The sequence below is a fragment of the Amblyomma maculatum genome, chromosome 3 (genome assembly GCF_055883805.1).
Source record: "Amblyomma maculatum isolate TAMU_Amacu chromosome 3, ASM5588380v1, whole genome shotgun sequence".
NCBI classification, from domain to species: Eukaryota; Metazoa; Arthropoda; class Arachnida; order Ixodida; family Ixodidae; genus Amblyomma; species Amblyomma maculatum.
The window spans coordinates 187800483-187820802 of record NC_139346.1 but is presented as its reverse complement, the minus strand read 5'-3'; the positions used below and the strand labels follow the sequence as shown (position 1 = coordinate 187820802).

At 48.2% G+C, this 20320-nt stretch overlaps 1 protein-coding gene across 2 annotated transcripts in view; it reads left to right on the top strand.

Moving 5' to 3' along the window:
• The window catches only part of LOC146197192 (matrix metalloproteinase-2-like), a 206076-nt gene that overhangs the window by 135040 nt on the left and 50716 nt on the right, over positions 1-20320 (top strand). For both annotated transcript variants that reach the window (XM_084598980.1, XM_084598979.1), the window contains one exon: positions 19017-19327. In XM_084598980.1, coding sequence (XP_084455106.1) covers positions 19017-19327 — 311 coding nt within the window. The remainder of the gene's footprint in view (positions 1-19016; positions 19328-20320) is intronic.

The window sequence follows — 20320 nt, the reverse complement described above, 5'->3', positions numbered from 1 at the left end:
GTTACCCGCGGCTCTTCCGTTCATATCGCAAGCATGGCGGCCGACGCGCATCACAGCATGCCTCCCTTCGCCTGTGAACGAAAAAGAAATGAGGGGAAATGTGCGCCACGCACGCACATATCGCTATGCGCTCAGCACAGCGCTGTTGGTCGGAGGGCGTTCCGAGAGCGCGCTGCTCGAGTTTCCCCTGCCCAGCAGCGGCAGCAGTCGTGTCTTCGTCGCTCTGTGGGGCGAGGGAACGACGCCGCCGACCGCGACCGAAACCGGAGACGCGAGGCAAGGGCGCTCCGCCGCCGCCGCCGATGATGATAAGGCCGCCCGTCGTCGCCTCGACGCGCGCCGGCCGGCCGCATAAGCGACCGCTTGCGCTCCGGAAAGCTCCAGTCGGGTCCCCTGCCACGAGATGATGATGCACGCCGCCGCTGCCGCCTGGCCCCGACACAGTCGCGAGACGGACGGCGACCCGGGATTGCTCTCGCTTGGAGGAGGCCCCTTCGATGGGCTGCACGCATCCGCTTGAGACCGGCCGTCGTGCTCGGAGGAAGCTGTGGATGCGACCTCGTCCGGTTGATCGCTGTGCACTCGGATGGATACGGGAAAGAAGCGTTCGAACACACCCTACTGAAGAGAGCGGGCAAGGTGGTGAGGCGACGCCGCTGTATTTGAGGATGCAGTCTGACTCCCCTCTCTTTTCGTCTTGAGTAACGCAGTCGCCCCAATATATTGTTTAGCGAAGTGTTGTAAAGGGGGCCATAACGACTGAGTAAGTGCCACCAGTCCCCCCCCCCCCCCCCCCCTCCTGTTTTTGGTGCTGCTGTACACGTGGCAGCCGCTGCACACCCCCCTAAGAGCTTAATTTAGAGAAACGAGGTTTTAGCAGACTACGATTCCATATTTTGCGTAACCTCCACTCCCCCCTTTCTTCCCCTGCCTTAGTGTGCTTATTTATTCTCGTATTTCTCGGTGTCTTTTCACCGGCGCGTTCAGGGTGAGTGTGTTTCAGCAGTGCGACCATTCTGAGTTAGATCCTTGAGAAGAAAGCCAGGGTTTTTGACCGGAACTGTAGGGCGTTAAGTGAAGGCCAAGAAGATTTATTCGTGATGATTTCATCACGCTCCTTGCGTCGTAGCAAATTCATGTGGTCGGGTTAGCGCGTTCTTGGAGGTCATACGAAGCGAATGACGTCACTGCCTCGTAGCCGCATGCTTGCCTTCCCTAGTCACCCAACGTACGGTAACGCGAGAAGCCTATGACTGTGTGTCTATGTACACAGATGCCGGACGTGGTATCGTCTTTTCAACAAGCACGCAAAGGCCTGGCGCCGTCGGAAGTTCGCAGAAACGTCTAACGTCGTCTGTTGACTGCACACACGACAGTTCTCTGACCGGCGTTCTTTTTGGTGCTTTCGTTGGAATTTTCATTCAGCGGTGCCGATGAAGAGGCAACACCATCTAGGAGAGCAGCGACTCGGCGGCTGAACGTAGTCGCTAAAGCGATGCTCATGAGGAAGATGATGACGTCATCCGCTTGGAGGGACTCCCTCACTCAGTTTGGCTGTGGTGTAACGGGCTACGGACCCATCACAACCTCCTTGAGTGAGTGAGGCCTAGCCGAGGAGTGCAGCTGGCGACGAGTGGACTTACCAGCGAACGTGAGCAACGCTCAAATGGAAAGCAAGCGCCCTCTTCGGCCATCCTTTGGACGCGCCTTCGATGTGCATCTTTAGAGCACTTCGCCTATTTCTTCGGAGCAGCCAATAAAGATTTCTTCACGTCGCTGTTTGGATGTACCGTTTCAGATGCATGTATTCTTGTGATGCAGCTGAGAACAACAGCTTCTACATGGTCTTTGTCGTATTCCTGTCATTCTTTTTCTCTTTTTTGCTGATGAACGCAATTATGTCAGCATAGCCATACGTTTATCGATCTGCGTACGCGACGACTCAAGAGCGCCAGTGTTTTAATTTCTGTTTTTACCGTAATAACGGCTATCGGCATGGAGCAAATCGCGTCTGATTCAACCCAAAATTTACAGAACCAAACGGGCCGACTCCTTTGCAAACTTTTTATGCGACTTACTGCGACAACCTTCACTTTCGCTTTTAAGTGCATTATTCGGTCCCTCCGTTATCTTTACCCACTTAAGCCGACAAAATTGGAAGGCACCGCTTGAGACAGCTGCACGATCAGTGGAGCGCGTGATTCGCGAGATGTTCGACTTGCGGTTCTGATTTGCGCTACGCGCGCTTCTCCAGGAAGATTCGCTGCCAATCTCTGATTTCAGCCGGAAATCAAATCGCGATCGAAAAGAACAACGAAACTGCCGAAGGAGAACGCCGTCTCGAAAGAAATAAGCAAATAATTCATAAACCTCGGCGTGATCCCAGAGCGTTATAAGGCAGAACAGAAACTTTTTTTTTTTTTTTTTTTGTCTCCGCTGATTTCTTCTTATTTTGAGCCAGCGAGACTCCGAAATTGCTGCTGGCATTTCTCTGGTCTTCCCCTCGCTGCCGCGTAGTTTCAGCTCCCGTACTGCAGTGGCGGCGTACGCGCGAGTCGATTGTAATTTTTCGCTCGCCGCGCGAAAGCCGCGCGCGCCCGTTGACTTGTGTTCTCTGCTTCCCTTCCCCCTTGGCGCGGACCTATCGAGCGCGAGTAACCCAACTCGCGTAAGTGCGCGCGCTCCTGCTCCATGGCTTCAACTTTCTTAATGTCTCTATTTTTTTCTCCTTCCTTCCTCTCGGGGTTATGCATCCTCTATCTTCCCGCCTCCTTTCTTTATTCGCTTTGGAGAAACTCTAATCAGTGCCGGCTTTGGCACAAGTGCTTTCTTCGCGAACTCGACGCGTTTCTCTAACTTGAACCTCGTTGGCCCGCTTTCTTCCGTCTCTCTCTCTCTCTCTCTCTCTTGCTGTCTCTTTCGATTCTCAGCAACTATCTGCGTTCCTGTTCGTCCCTGCTCCAAGCGTGGTAGCTGCCTGCTGCGCGCGATTGTTATATCCTCAGTTCTATCTTTGGGAGTTGCGTGTGCTTTGAAAACTATGCGTCGATGCATGCATTACGTTTTTATTGTTGTTTATTTCTTCCACTATACTCGCACGTCTAAGGAGGAAAGAAAAGGCGAGATTGGAGAATGCGACAGCAGGAAAAAAACTAAACAAAACGTGACTAAGAGACAGCCAGCTAGTTTTGTTGTTGGTCGCTGATGGTGCGCAATTGATGTATTGGTCATTCTTCACCTTACAGTGGCGAAGCCGCCTTCTTACGCCCTCTGTGCCGATAGAACTAGTACGTGTCGATTGTACACCCCGATAAAGCCGTTTGTGCATTGTTACAAGGGAAAAATAGACGGCTTGGAGTGTAGTTCTATATAGCGCCGGGCCCGTCGATCGTTAATCTGTTCCGTGGCCTCACCTCTCGCTGCGACTTCGCCCGCCTTACCATCGCCTAATAATATATTAATAAAGCAGTAAGCTTACGGACAAACAGGGACATAATAAACGCGTCCAAGTAAGCGGTGGGCGCGCTTTATTAATCAGTGAGTGCCTGTACACTGCAACGCGTTGCGAGCTTCAGAAAGGAGCTGCGTACGTCATATATTCACGTCAAGATAAAGGCGAAGAAAGGTGACAGAGTTAAATTGACGTGACCCATATTGCCATTTCGGGTCTGCGCGCATCGAATACGCGCCAGACTCGGAGAAGGCCCGTTGGCAAACGAGGTGCCAGCGAACGCACACACACATGGTTTGCAAGGCGGTGACAGCGCGATGCAGCTGTGTTGGAGAGACTTCACTCTACTGGCATCATCGCATCTCAAACGAAGCGTGCGCCGCTCTGCGTCTCAAACTGTCAAGAAATCTCGTGACGTATGAGCAATGTCATTCTTGTGTCGCTGCCCGCCCGAGAGTTCGGAAGAAGGCGATTCATCATCATAGTGTGAATGTGGACAAACGATGTGCTGCAGCCTAGGAACCGTTGGGAATTAGACAAATTTCACAGAGAGCTTTTGAAGGCTTGCATGCATGCACTTATGCTATTTACGACCTCGGGCCGGATGGAACATGCAGGAACTGATTTTCCCCTTTCCCTTAAAGGTCGAACCCGACCTTGTATGAGTTGTTTTTCTTCCTTATACTCTCCTAGGCTCAGCGCAAGTTTGCAGTTTTCTACACAAACTGTCAACGCAGCTATTATACTTGTTGCAGAGTTGTACATGACGCGTTACAAGTAATCATTCACTTGTAATAAATTAGAATTCCTTCAAATGTTTCGATGCTTTGATTACGTTTTGCAAAGGCAACGTTCTCTGTTATATGATTACTTTTTCCTCGAATCCTTTTTATAGTTACTTTCTTTTAGAAACGCAAGCTGTAACTCCTTGTATAACTTTGAGAACCTGAACTGAGAAACCGGAGAAAAAAAGCCCTGAAAAAAAAAAAAAATCTGAAGATAGGGATATTTGCTCGCGATAGAGTGTGCAAAAGCCTCATACGCAAAATGTTCATCACGAACATACAATTCTGAATGGCTTGCATTTGGCTAAATTCCCGTGTTCTGTCCTTCGTATTTCTTCAAAGCAGCACGACGGAACGTCATGCCTAGTGAGCATGCGTTTTATCCTTTAAGGGCATGGAGGAGGAGGAGGAAGATGAGGAGGAAAGATAGGGAGGTTAACCAGTAAAAGCAACCGGATTGCTACCCTGCACTGGGGGAAGTGGATGAATGGATTTAAAAGTTGTGAGTGAGGGATAGTTGAAGTTAGTACAGTCACATAACAGACATGCCACATATCACATCACGTCACAGTCATATCATAGCAAACTCATAGTCTTTCGATTAGGCCTGTGCTTTTCATAAAGCGGAGCAGTGCCTGGGAGGCCTTCGCCGCAGACGATCGCCGTGGCTAGGGACCTAAAATCTTTATTTCCGTCAATGGGCGTCCATCTAGATGCATGAAGACGAACGAAGCGCGGCATCTCGATCAAGTATACCAGCCGGTGCACAAGGTCGTCAATGAGGGTAGACAGCTCCGCCCATCCCTGGTTAAATCAGGTTAGTGTCGCCGAATAAATTGTTACAGGAAAGCTTGAAACAAATAAGTACGCAAACATTAAGAGCAAAAAAAAAAAAAAACGAAGACTGCTGGCGTATAAGGGAACTGCGCCGGCCAGTTTTAATCCGCAAGGTTATCGGTTATCGCTTTTGTAATTGTTGGGTTCCTTTTCCTAAGTTGTAATAGACCACTGCAGACGAAAAATTTGTAATTCTAATCGGTTACTTGTTTTCTGCTACGTGTACAAAACTGATTCATTGAGGAAGTTGGAGGAATTTGGGCTGCACTAACCTAAGGGCAAAAGCGTTTCTTGTCTGGCGTGTCGGCCTCGGGATGGTCAGCTCCGTTAGCCTTTCGCTGCAGCCCAACGATAGCTTCAAATTAGTTTCGAAAGAGGATATTGTGTGCGACGCGTCGCTCTTCAGGTCCTGGTCGTTAGCAGCCGGTCAGGGCGCGTTTTTATTTCTGCCTTCGCAAAGGGCAATACAAATCATTTCAACTAACAACCTTTGTCGGGGCTTTACTCTCAGGTCCACTGGTCAGAAACGGTGCACTGTGATTTGTCCGTTGAGTTGAAATCTAAAATACATTACTGGTCACTGTGTAAACTGGTTTCTGATTGGTCAGGGAAAGGTCTCCGAACTGGCTCGGAAAGTTGTAAAGCGGGGAGGTATAGGGTGTTGACAGTGACTGGATAAACGCTATCACCGTGACGCTACCTCGCTTTCCGGAGATGTCGCACTCCCATCGATATCATCGGCTGTTTTACATCTTTACTTTGCGTCTAATTTTAACGTACAAATAATGTCCAATATCGCCCTATGGTAATAAATAATGCTATTGCATGTGTTACTCATCGGCGTGAAAACCACAGCTGTGTCAGTACTCAATGCTCACCACGTTACAATGGTTAGTTAAACGCGCTTGCGGGGCGGGTATGCTACTCTGGGCTAGATCACTCGGATTAGGGTAATTTGCAATTACGGCACGTGCGTCAGACTTGTCATTCTTCTCACCATTTCCCCCCTTTTCCGCTCCTCAGTGCAACGTGCGTCAAGCCGTCTCCTCTGTGCCCTTCCTTTCATAAAGTTCTCCGCACTCAGTGTAGTCGTACCTGCAAATACTACTTCTTCTCCTTTGAGAAAAGCATTCACTGTTGCCAATGGCCTCTCACCTCATGCGGTTCACCTTTTCTCGTGCCTTCTCAAGTGGTGCATCGTTTTTAAGTCGTCAGGTCTCAAGCCCCAGCACCGCCCTTTTCAGGCACTCGCATATGTCAAACCCGAAAGAGCACATATGCGCCATTTTTCCACGAATATATACAAAAAGCATACTTCACTTCTACTACTTTACACGACATTATTACATTCAAGCATTGTAGCGTTCACAGTTTTTTCTACCACGATAGCACTATGCTAGCGAGAGACTCGAGCACGCATACGAGCGTGCGCGAGCAGTATCGACAGTATCGCATTACAAAGAATGGCAGTGGCCAAAAGTCAGCTGCGTCAATGTTTGATGTGCCGCATCCGACGCCGAGCGCTGCCGTTAATGCATCGTGCGTCGGCGGCAGGGGAAAAAAGATCTTGCGCCGTGTACACCGAGGCGTTCCGGCGCCTCGAGCCGCTCGTCCGGCCCGGAAACAGACAGCGGCGTCGAATGGCGACGAGAGGCGAGCGATGTGCCTATCGCCGTCCGATCGGCGCCAGAGACGCTGCTGCTGCATGGCCGACGTGACGGGCACCGTCCGCTCCTGCATGCGACGAATAACGGAGAGAAACGTTGCCGGGCCAACAACGCTCCGACGGATGTGCGAGCAGGAACGATCGCTCGCCGCGGGGCCTGGCGAGAAACTTCTTCATAAATCGACGACGGGAGCCTCCCGTCCCACGATAGAAGAGACGGTTACCCCAATAAATCTGCTATGCGCGCTGCCGGCCTCAGCGCCGCCGAGACTGCGAGCAGCCGCGCTAACGGGCTTTCAATAGAAGCAGATAAGCGGCAGGAGGGTTCCTCGCTCCCTAGGGGACCTGCCGTCCGCAGCCGACCGACAGGCTCCATCCAGCTTATGTTTCCTGCGGTCCACTCCCCTCGAGAAAGAGGAGTAAGATTACTCCTTTTTTGCTTGTTTTTTTTTTTTTTCCACTTTGTCGTTATTTATCGCCTTCTCTGTTCATTCATTTCAATGAGCGCACTATAGCACTACATCTCGCACTCGTGAGCATGCAGCTCTGAACCTAAGCTGGGCGGTCTCTATACTGTTCGGTCCCAGCGTTCTGTGCTTCGCCGCGACCCCTCTCGCCACTCGCGATGCGTAATGCACAGCCCCGATTAAAAAGGTTATGCATCCAGAACACGTTATTCGGCATTATGTGATGCACTACGTAATTCAAACCCTCTCAATTAGGTCGCATATATATCTCTATCGAAGGCTGCTTGAAAATTATGAAGGTGAAATCGATTACTTTCGGCGAACGTCGAGTACTATCCAGTAGACGTTCCAGCTGAATTGAACCAAGATTTTAAACAACTAGTGCCCCAGGCTGGTTAAGCCAAGTGAAGGCAAGTGGCCTATATCTGCACTTTTTATTTCTGTTTAATTTATGTTTCTTAAGGATTGGCTTCAGGGGAAAAAAGCGCAAACAGACTGCAATGTTTACCGGGAAGCTACTTTTACACTATTTGGTTATAGCTTTTGTCGGCCAACGGGTTAGCAGCTTCTGGCAGGCATAACCATCTCGGAAGGGAGCAGCAGTTTGCGGAGGTGAAGTGGTAGAAATGTTAGAAGTGGTAAATGAATACGGCTATTCAAGGACAAGTAATGACAGCTCAGCGGCACCACGACAGTGCTACACTAGGAGAATAACAATAGGATGCAATGCGTTTGGCATATATATAGTCTGAGATTACGAACGGCAATTTACAATTATCCCTCGAGAGAAAGGTAGTATAGCAGTTGTACCTTGACAGTGCTCACCTATGGAGCGGAAATGGGAAGGCTAGCGAAAAGGGGTGGTCTTAAATTGTGGACAAAGCAGAGCCATGGAAATAAAAAATTAAATGTTAAGAGACAAGGAGAGAACAGAGTGGAATAGGTAGCAAACGCGATATAATGAGATTCTAGTCGATATCAAGAGGTGGTCAATAACCAATGCTCTCTAGCTAGGAGTAACGAATTGGATTTCAAGGGAAGGCAGGCGTATAGCACGGTGCGGCAGAAAGCTAGGTGGGTGAATGAGGTTAAGAGGCTTACGCGGATTAGGTGATTGCAGCTGGCACAGGACCGAAGGATTGGAGAGATACGCGGTACATGCCTTTGCTCTGAGATGGGCGTAGTCAGGACTCAGGCTACTGCTGCTGCTGCTGCTAACAAAAATGAAATGATACCTTGATGCACGTATTTCATACCGCTGTTTTTAATAAGATCGACAGCTTCAAGTTCTTCTCAAAGCTAGTATTTAAGAAGTTAGCTAATTATTCTTTAAATCAACCTCGCAGAACGACAAATATAGCGAAGGCCGGACCACATGGCCGTTATCGTCACTTAATTGATTTCACTGGCCTATAAGAAAGTATGTGGTATAGTAATTATGTGGTTATTTTATTACATATCCAAAAGGAAGGAAGAGATGTTTGCCAGCCCCGGTATCTGCTATCTGATATCTGAAGCACCTGAACTGAGGCGGCGGAAATAAAGGACTAGTGAGGAAGCAGTGGAGGAAATCAAAGAGATGAGCTACAGGGAGAAAGGACAGGGTATTATAGGTAAAAATAAAAATAAAGAGAAATATATACACCATGGCACAACCTAGAAAACTTACAATAGTTTTTTTTTTTTTTTTAATGTAAATTTGGATACACTTTGCTGAAACGTTTGTTCTGATGACTACTGTGACATCGGCATCATCGATGTTAGCAAGAACACTTCAACGTGATGCTGCAGATGCTCCTCGTATATTGGCACTCCTGGTATATACAGATAAAGACAAAAATTCCTGGGGACACTTAGGCCTTCTTACATGCGGCACTGCAAAAGCATTTCTCTCCTGTAGCTGGTATGGTTGTGCACCTGTGTCCACACTTCTAATGCTGTGTCGTACACGGAGTTCCGCCAACGCCTAGCATGTTTAGACATATCTGGGCATGCAGAGGCGCTATCTACATTGAGCTGTTATGACTTTAGACACTGTAACCATGACTGTGACTAACTATGACTGATCAAATCATAATAATCATGAATAATTATTAATTATTTATTTCATTAATATTGATCTCTGAATGACTGGCAGGTACTGATGGCGTTTTCTGGTCACGTGAAGCATGAGGTAAGAAAGGCTTCTGCTCCTGCAAAGCATTAACAGGTTTAAACCAATTAAACAATAAAGGAAAAAGGGTGAAATTTAGCCAAAAGAATCCTATACGCTATCCGTCAAAAGGCCGACCGCGAACTTCTCGCTAATAAGTTAGTTCAAGCTTGAACTTTCATGCTCTCTTTGTGAGACATAGCGCTGGCGAGTGCCTGCTGCGATTGAGCCCCTGTGCCGAGCAATGTCTCAAGGCGTACACATTGCGTTCGGAATGAGCAGACCTTCTTTGACGCATGAGCTTGTAAAATTTAATAAGCCTTCTCGACCTGTATCTAAGTGGTCCTGCGACTTAATTTAACGAAAACATACCCTAAACCCCTGAATCTCCTGCATTTAGGTGTACACAAGCTAAGCTAGATCACAGGGCTGTGTTTCGTCTGTTTCAAAGTGTCCACTTTGCGACTTGTTCCGTATATACGGACCACTTGGCGCTGTAGGCATTATGATCGCGAATTATCCTTCTTTAATCTGAACTGGGAAATGTCTGCGTCCTTTGGGGACACTTTTGGGAAACGTGTCTATTCCACTAGAAAAGAGCCGTTAAATTTATTTATTTATTTATTTATTTATTTATTTATTTATTTATTTATTTATTTATTTATTTATTTATTTATTTATTTATTTATTTATTTATTTATTTATTTATTTATTTATTTATTTATTTATTTATTTATTCGATCATACTGCAGACCCAGTGAAGGGTCCTGGCAGGAGGGGCAACAATTCCAAAAGAAAACACAAAAGCATAAAGTGCAAAAACATCAACATAAAATTTACACAAGTACAATTCTAATTCGGGGCCTGTGAAAAGATATCTTGTAACAGAAAACATCCTTGGTGGAGACCACCATTACAGCCCTATGGTGCTGCTTTTACACGATCCTGAATACCGGCTTTGTCGTGAAGAAAGAGTGATCCCCAGAAAGTCGAAGATCGAAACCGATATGTTTCAAAATGAGAGCCATTTCAGCGGCCCGTTTTCAAAAGCAAGCCAAGCATTGACCAGCTTGAGCAACTGTCACCTGTGCCGATCTCCTTTTCAAGCGCACTGTATACTTTTCGCGACGCGCACTGTTCCCGGCAGGGCGTACAGGGGAGGGCAAAGGGTATCGAAGTTCGCTTTCCCTTCGATGCTCACCCCTTTCCTAGTCGCTCCTGCTAACGGAGGGCCCCCAAAGGACATGCTAATGCGTGCTTCCGCCGGCGATACTTTCTCGACCCATTAGATGTGTCGTAAAAAGGGCGCGAGCTGTTTACGCCTGCGCGCCTCTCGAAGCACGCTCCGACGACCGCACTCTGGTGAGGTGCGAGCGAGGGGTTCTTCGCTGTGCGCGTACTACGTGGTCGTCACAGTACCGAGAAGGTGGCTTTCAAGACGCGCGAAGCACCAGCGCTGAGATTGCACGCAGAGTCCCGAATATTTCGCATACCAGCTTGCTGGGTTAGAGAGGACTGAGGTCGTCGAAGTACTGGAGGACACTGTGAGACATTGTTCTAGTTGGAGCGTGGAGAAAAACAATTAGGGCAGATCAAGCCTTGACAGACTCAGACAAGGACAGAGCATCATCATCATCATCATCGTAATCATCATCACCATCATCAGCCTGACTATACCCACTGCAATGCGAAGGCCTCTCCCATATTTCTCCAATTAACCCGACTCTGTGCTAGCTGCATCCGCTTGACACCTGCGAACTTCTTAACCTCATCCTCCGGCCCACCTAACTTTCTGTCGGCCCCTGCTGCGCTTTCCTTCCCTTGGAATCCAGTTTGTTACCTTAAGCGACCATCGGTTAGGGTAGCACTTAAAAGGACAGAGCCGAGCAGAGGAAAACCAGTATGCGTATAGATGGCTCTATAGGGTCGTATAGGTTTGCGCCACGCCTAGTCCAGAGATATGTCGAGAGAGACTAACTATGCTGTATGGGGGCTGTGGGTACGGAATTTCGGTGAAGTGTCTGTAAGGGCTCAGCATTGCTTCCCACTGCTTGTATGTGGGTTCTGGATGTGACAAATTCTGTGGTTCTGCTGTACATTCCCAGGATATGTGGAGTAGAGTGGGGCAGGCGCCACACCACGGACAAACAGAGCTGTGGCGGGTGGGGTAAGTTTTACTCCTGTCATGCGAGACAGACGACGATTGAGAAGGAGAGCCACAATAAAGGAAGGGAAAATAAAACATCGAGAAATACAACTCCTTTTGAAGAGTTATCAGTGCTTGTTCTGTGTTCCTCGTTCTGGTCCGTTGTCTCTGCGGGCTGCTTGCAGAGAAAGATTCCAAGGTGCATGATCTCAGCTTGCGAGGAAAGAGGAAAGTGCGCGGCATGGCTTCTTTGTTTGTTTTTTGTCTTCATCTACATCTAAGGCCAGTTATTACCATTTCGTGTAGTCTCAATGCGGCCCAAAGAAACGGGCCAGTGAGCTCGCTGCGTTTCCGGCTCGCGCTGAGGCGGTCGGTCTTACCAGCGCCTGCGATTTACGAGTTTCATTGCCTATACCAAGCATACACGCACAAGGACCTCAGTGTCGTCGCCTTGCCCTGCGTGTCTGGTTCTCCCTTCACCGCCTCCTCTCTTCTTTCTACTTCGTATGCACACGGCAAAGGAGCCCGACTCTGGGGCTGCCCGGCCTGGCCGCGAGTAATGGGGTAGCGTTTCGAGAAAGTAGGCAGACCCTCAGCTGCTGCTGCTGCTTCTGCTGCGAAGCCCGCTGAGCAGCGTACAAACTGCTGCGAACTCTCCTTTCTTTTTTGTTCTGTCTCTTTATTTGTCTCTTTCCGCTCCTTCCCCTGATGGTTGGCTTTCCCTGTGTAACTTCACGCCATGTGGCGCACTGCTGTCTCCATTATAGCGGCGAGCAGCCATTTCACCGCCGTATATGCCTCGCCCGGGTGTCGTTTTCCGTGTCAGAATAAAAGACTGCAGCGGCGCGCCTTGTGTGCCATTTTGTGTGCGCCAGGGTGCGACAGCGGTTGCGTGCCCCTCAATTGCATCGCCGCTACTTTAGTTTTGGAAATTGCTCGTTTCGCGTTCTGAAACCGCCCGCGTCGCCCGTTACTCGGTCAGTCAGCTCGGCCTAGGGACACTGACTCGAAGCGCTACAAGTACATATATTGTGGTACATTTTAATGGGACCCCTGCCTGCATAGTTTGCGGATGCGATATGCGAGGTCTCAATTCGAATCAAGCTCTTAATCGGTCTTTCCGTAGGTTCCAGGTAGTAACAAAAACTGACCTTTTTCTGTAAACACTGTAAATTCCGCTTATTTAAGCTCTGCCATAGTCCAAAATTTTGGACGTCCTGCACTTAGAAACGAAGCTTAAGTGTGCCTGGGTGGCAGAGCGAAGCACCACTGCAAACACCTGCCACGGTTAGTAAATGGCACAGTGAGGAATCGGAGAGATGGAAATGAAATGAACAGGGAGAGAGTGTGAAATGCAGCGGGCGGCTTATTTGCATCAGTGTAGAATAAAATCAAAACACGTAACGAGCTAAGCTGAAATAAGCGCTATATGTACGCGATATAGGCAATACTGACTCTTCATCAATCATACATATATATTATTCTGGGCGTGTGCAGAAAACAGAATAAGGTCGAATGGTTTGGCTTGGTTTGGTTTGTGGAGTTTAACCTCCCAAAGCAACTTAGGCTATAGCAGACGCCGTTGTGGAGGGTTCCGAAAATTCCGACCACCCGACAACGCAAAGCACACGGGCGCTTAGTTTCTCGCCTCCACCGAAAAGTGGCCGCCGTGGCCGGAATCGACCCCGCATCCTTAATTCAGTTCAGGCGTTCAGTCGTGTCCGACTCTTCGTGACCCTATGGACCATGTCACGCCACGCTTTCCGGTCTCTCACTATCTTCTTAACATCACATAGCTTCATCTGCAATGCCTCGAGAATGCCATCTAACCATCGCGTTCGCTGCCTACCCCTTCTCCGGCGACCCTCAACCTTTCCCAACATCAAATCTTTCTCCAGCGACTCCTCTCTTCTCATCAGATGACCAAATTAGCTGAGCTTTAACTTTAGAATTTGACCCTCCAATGAGCAGTCAGGGTTTATGGTCGACAATATCGACTGATTTGATCTTCTGGCAGTCCAAGGAACTCTTAAGAGTCTTCGCCAGCACCACAATTCAAACGCGTCAATTCTTCGGCGGTCAGCCTTTTTCACAGTCCAACTCTCGCATCCATACATCACAACTGGAAAGACCATAGCACGGGTTATACGGATCTTGGTTGGCAGACTAATGTCTCTGCTCTTTACTAGGCGGTCAAGGCTAACCATTGCTCTCTTTCCCAGAAGCAGACGTCTCCTAATTTCATGGCTGCAGTCTCCTTCCGAGGTAATCTTGGCGCCCAAGAACAGAAAATCTGTCGCAGCTTCCACTTCTTGTCCATTGATGCTCCAGGACTTGATAGGGCAAGACGCCATGGTCTTCGTCTTTTTAATGTTCAGTTTAAGCCCAAACTTCTCACTCTCTTCTTGTACGCGCATCAGAAGTCTCTTGAGTTCCACTTCACTTTCTGCCATTAAAGTGGTATCATCCGCATATCTAAGGTTGTTGATACGTTTTCCAGCAATCTTCACTCCAGCTGAAGACTCGTCCAGACCGGCCTTCCTCATGATGCACTCTGCATATAGGTTAAATAGGCAGGGCGACAGTATGCAGCCTTGCCTCACCCCTTTCTCAATCGGAAACCAATCAGTAAGACCATGCCCAGTTCTGACTGTGGCCTCTTGCCCTTCATAAAGGTTCCTGAGGAGACAGATGAGGTGAATTGGAACTCCCATCTCTTGGAGAGCTTGCCACAATCTGCTGTGATCTACGCAGTCAAACGCTTTCGCATAATCAATAAAGCAGAAGTAAATGGGTTTCTGGAACTCTCTTGCTTTTTCCATGATCCAGCGAAGGTTGGCAATTTGGTCTCTAGTTCCTGTGCCCTTGCGAAACCCAGCTTGCACGTCCGGAAGCTCCCGATCCACATACTGCTGCAGCCTACCTTGCAGGATTTTTAACATCACCTTGCTAGCATGCGAAATAAGCGCGATCGTGCGGTAGTTGGAACAATCTTTGGCACTGCCTTTCTTTGGAATGGGGATGTAAACTGACCTCCTCCAATCCTGTGGCCACTGCAGGGTTGTCCAAATCTTTTGAAATAATGTATGCAGTGTGTTAACAGCGTCGTGGTTGAGGTTTTGAAGCAACTCAGCTGGAATACTATCAATTCCGCTAGCTTTGTTCTTAGCAAGGCTGGCTAAGGCCCATTCAACTTCACTCTTCAGGATGCCCGGCTCGAGATCAGTAATCACAACCGTCCTATGTTGGGTTTGCACATCCGGGTCCTTCTTGTACAGTTCTTCTGTGTATTCCTGCCACCTCTTCTTTATCTCTGAGGCTTCAGTGAGGTCCTTGTCTCGTTTGTCCTTTATCACGCCCAGCTTAGCACAGAAGCTTCCTTTGATATCTTTGATTGTCTTATACAGAGCTCTTGTGTTCCTTAATTGGCTGTTGTCCTCAACTGCTTGACACTGTATGTTCAGGAAGGCATTCTTATCTCTCCTTGCTATTTTCTGAAAATCTGCATTGAGAACCTTGTATCTTTCTCTTTCCCCCATACCTTTTGCAATCCTCCTTTCCTCAGCTATTTGGGCATATGCTAATTGGACATAAGCAGTAGTCGATCGAGCGCCCTAATCACTGCACCACCACGACGGGTTTCAATAGAATGATGGCAAAGATATAGTCCAGAAACTCCGGTCTGTAAGGGTCATCAAGTACAGCATCGATGACTGACGTCACTACACAATTACCCACAGGTCCGCATGCATGGACATGATGTCATTCTACCACAATCAGGGAGTACTTCTGAAGAAAGAAACGTAATCGCGCTGACAAAAATTAAAAAAAAAAATAAAAGAGGTCGACGCGGCGATCGAACCGCAGCCCCTTTGAGTCTTGAGATAAGCGCGCTATTCCTCGGCTACTGAGGAACTTTCTTCTTATTGACTTTTTTCTTTTTTTCCAGTTCTCGACAAATTCAAAAGTACACACAGGAAAGCATTCACATGCCGCCTACCGACAACTTGGTGTAGGTTTTGTTGCATTAGGAAAGTGGCTTAGAGAATTTTAATGCAGCTTTCTTCTTATTTCATGCGAAAACTTCCGAGGAGGAGAACCTACAGTTCGGTGCGATAGTTTAGGGATTTAATGCGACCACCTCGAAACGCTTAGTTGGCAACGCTACCTTATTAAGGCCACTAAGCGCCCCGTGAACTATTCTAACTGCGTTTCAGCCGAAAAGCTTGGAACGCAGCTCACAACACGGCAGTGCCAGGCGTATATGCTCTGGATAAAAAGTGGTTATTTTTTTAATGGCGAGTAAGCTTTCTATTTTGGACAACATGTACTGTCAGATTTTCCATTTCATGCATGCGCGAATATATATTTGAGGGCATCAGCGCTTCCACTTAAGTCCCTCCATGTCACTAAAGCCTACCAAAATAGTTTAAAAACAGGAAACGTGTTCTCTTTTTATTTACGTGATAACTTTTTTTCCGTTAATATGAGGAGAAAAAGCTATTAATGAAGAAACAAAACGAGAAAATAAAAGGCGAAATTAAATGAGCTGCATTTACAGCCACGAACCGTGTACGCCGCTTGCGATTTGAAATTATAGACACTGGATTAAAGAAATTTCCATAACTGGCAAAGTGTCGACAATACTTGATGTCACTCTGTCTAGCGCGTATGTACGGCAACTTGCACCGTATAATTCGATGACCACTGAGTCACGCGATTTCGCATTTTTCCTCAGAAGTAACCAACACAGCGAGCTTGAATTACTTTTCAGATGCAATTTGCGCCCTCCCTTAGAGTGACGCCAGCCATATATGAGAAAGCAGAGTACACACAGAAAGGCAGGCGGCGCGGCGTGCGGTTAGAGCATGGTGCGAACACCCTCCGGCGCCGCTGAAACGTCATGAAAAATTCAGCGCCGTGATGGGGAGACTGGCGGGCACCTCCGAGACGATGCCGGAGGAGAAAGGAGAGAAGAGAAAAAAGACCAAAACAGGATTAAGGGCGAGTAAGAGCAGAGCTGGAGACGTTGTGACTCTCGGCGACTGATGCTCGACGTCACGTCTTGCGGCGCGCAGCTTCGACGGAAAGTATAATCGGCGGGGCAAATGGTGCGCGACGCGGATTGACAAGCGACAAAACCGCGAAATAAATCTCGGGCTCGTCTTTCCTTTTCTCTTCCTCCCTTCTCTTTCGTTGATATTTTGTTTTCCTTTCAAAACTACACGACATTAGTACGAGACGACACGTACATCGCGAACTCAGTTACCCGCGTCTCTGTGTTCTCTATGTACTTATTATACACTATACTATAGTGGCTGCGAACGCTTTGATATATATAGTTCGTCGCATTTGCGCCGAGTGGTCGGAGTTTTATATACGTACATTTTGTTGGGACTGTACCGGGGCTTTGTGTTCTTGCAACCGAAAAGACGTGTACCGTGTGCAGCTCGAGGCATTATACCGATTCCAACAATTATTTGGGGTTTCTCGAGAAACCATCGGTACATCGGTGTCTTCGAAGGAAAGAACAAGCCAGTATCGATTGAGGTTTCGAAACATCTAAGCCGCCGAAGGCTGTAAGAATATCTTGTTACCGATAGAATTTCGACATGTAGCTTGGCACTGCTGTTTAGTAAAAGACACAAACAACAACAAAAACTACTCGATAACGACTCGAAGCCGCGAGTTACGATGCGGCCGACAGAGCGCAGCCGAGGCCTTTGCTTGCAGGAAAGAACACATGGTCCCGAAAAGCACGACGCAGCGAGCGTACCCCTAATGTAAATGCGGGGCTTCCTCCCGGTTCTTCGCTGCAAAAAATAAGCAGCAGATGGCGCGTGCGATTCCTTAACGGTGCGCGAATTGTGTGCTCGAAGTCGACATTCGAGCACGACTCGCCAGAAGCACGAATTTAGAGACGGAGGCAGCGCAGCGTCTCGATTCATTTCTCTTTGACAGCTGGCGCCATCGATGTTAATCATTCGCGTACTGACTTGCAGTACACCTTTTTTTTTTTTCTTCTCACATAGAACACCCTTGTCCTACTGGTCGAATAACTCTATTTTTCTTTTAAGGCGAAAGCCTTTAATGGCTCATGCTGTCGCGGACAAAATGTGTCCCGCTTTTGCGGCGGCTCTGATTGGCCGAGGCGGGATGGCGTCATAGAGGTCTCGACCAATCACAGAGCACCACCACAGTATGCGCGAATGCGTACCTTATATGGTCATATACCGATAAATGATTAATTAATTATATTAGTTTAACTAATTAACGTCTGTTTAATTAATAACGACTGATAAATTATATGATTGGGTGATTAATTAATTCACTGCCTAATGACTAATTAATTATTTACTAATCAGTGCCAGTTACGTAGCAGAATGCGGCACTCAGGCTTTCGCCTTTCACTAATTTGGTCGCTAAAGTCCCTCGTAATTTTTTTTATTTGTCTCTTCACCCCAGCCTTCGGTGCTACAATTTCTTTTTCTTTTTTTTTTTTTTTTACACTGTAGCGCTGTATCTATTCGGTGGCACGGCCTAAATATTTCTAACCTGACGTAGCATTTAGACTATAGTCGAAAGCAGAAATTGCAACCGGTTTACAAAAGTTTCGGGAGAGCAAGCTCTCCGCTTTTCGTCGGGGCAGCAAAGACAAGCGACTGCTCTGTTCTGGCTAAATCAGATTCACGCTAAAAGTTAAACCAGTTGTCAGAATACGTCTCGCCCCTGGTCGCTTAAAACCTCTTCCGCTGACTCACTGCTTCCCAGACGACAGCGGAACGTCGCGCGCCTGCTATTCTTCTCACCGGCTGCGGTTCGTGAGAGAGAGTGTCGGTGGAAAAAAAAAAAAAAAAGTTTCTCGGCAACCAGGTTTGTGCGATGCCGGGCTGCGCATTTCTCGGCTCTTCGGCCGGCATTCATTGGGCTCCCGCTAATTGGCAGCCGACCCGCCGAGCATTGTTCTTCCTTCTCTGGCGCTTCCTCTTCGCTCCTTTCAACTTGGCCGAGTTCCGAAGCGCGCTGCTGGGTCACATCCAGCTGCGCCGGCCGGATGCATGGGCGCGTATCTCTTTTTTGAGGCCGCCCAGGGGTCGAAACTGGCTTCCTCCCACGACCCGTGTCTCTGTAATAGGCACGCCGAAACCCGCTAAATGGAACGGCCTTGAGTAATGAGTTACGCTGGCATAAGGCTCATGTCTGATCTTCATGAGATTCACGTTTTGAATGCATGATACTTACACGCAGCCACTGACCTTTGCAAAAGTGTACAGCTGACAAGAGATAACACTTCGGCAAGAGGTGTGGAAACTCTGGAATATATAGTTGCCGGAGTCATCAAGCATGGGCCTTCAACGCTAGTTATCATATTAACAGATCATCAGTTTTTCAATGTGCAGCAAATTTTGGCCATGATTGATTGATTGATTGATTGATTGATTGATTGATTGATTGATTGATTGATTGATTGATTGATTGATTGATTGATTGATTGATTGATTGATTGCGCAGCGTGGAGGACTTCCCGCGCCTAGCCGACCGGGGCATGATCCGCGCGGCCATCAGCAAGGCGCTCAAGGTGTGGAGCGACGCGTCCAAGCTTCGCTTCACCGAGGTATCCTCCGGCCGTCGACGGGGCGGAGAGGGCGGCGCCGACATCGCCGTGGCCTTCGCGAGCCTCGACCATGGCGATGGCTACTCGTTCGATGGGCCGGGCACCGTCCTCGCGCACGCCTTCTTCCCCGGAGAAGGCATGGGCGGCGACGCGCACTTCGACGCCGACGAGAACTGGATCATCGGCACTCCCTCCAAGGACTCGAACGGTCAGCATCCACACCTTTTATCCTCCCATGCACTCTGATGCGACTGGAAGGCGATCGCTTTGCGCTTGACTTGCTGGGTGCTATAATGCAGCTGGCTTTTTCAAGAAGGCTGAACGATATACACGCGAGCTTAAAGCTATAGCTACTTGCTTTGAGTATCCTGCGCTGACATTTTAACCGTATAAGCTATCACAACACAGAAAAAAAAAAAAAAATATCGACCTTGTTCAGCCGGAGCAAAACGATAACGTTCAATTCGCGTTAATACTTGCATTTTACATTATGCATGACGGGACCTCGACTCCTTTCCTTCCTCTCGGCACCGGGATTGTCAGCCACTTTCTATTCATATACGTTCGTAGCTAGAATCTTATCCAGGTGAACTATGCAGTGCGGACAAAGAAGTGTTGCAGAAAGTTGCGGGCGCTTTACTCATGTATACGCGATAACTATGGCGCGCCGGCATCCCAAACGCATTTCCGCGTTAAAAGCCACGCGAGATATGGTCCGACGACTGTCTCCCGCCCGCCAGGCGTTGGAAGCTTAAAACACGGCCTTTCGTGAGTGAGACTGGAGAGCGAGGGACACAAATGAGGGGATCGCGTGCACCTGATCTCTTGCCCCTGTCTAGTGGTTTCGGCGATGCGACAAGCCGACTTGGAAGCTTGGAAGCCCCATTTAAATAGGCGCGTTTCTTTGTTGTGGCTGTACGGGAGAAAGCAGCGCAGAACTGACGTGTGTTGAAAGACCCTCGTTACCGTTTTGCCACCTCTTATGGTTCGGGGAGCTCGAGCGTGACACTAGGTAAGCCTCGCCGCCATGAGAGATGTTGGCACTTTAATTGCGGACGAAAGACACAACGAAAGATATTATTCACGACGGAAAGGGGGGGGGGGGATCGGTTGCCAGTCGATTTGTTTTCTAGTGTGGTTTTGTTTTATAGTTTCGTGTCCTTATATTTTTCATTGGTATGCTGCCTGCCTCTACTCTTAA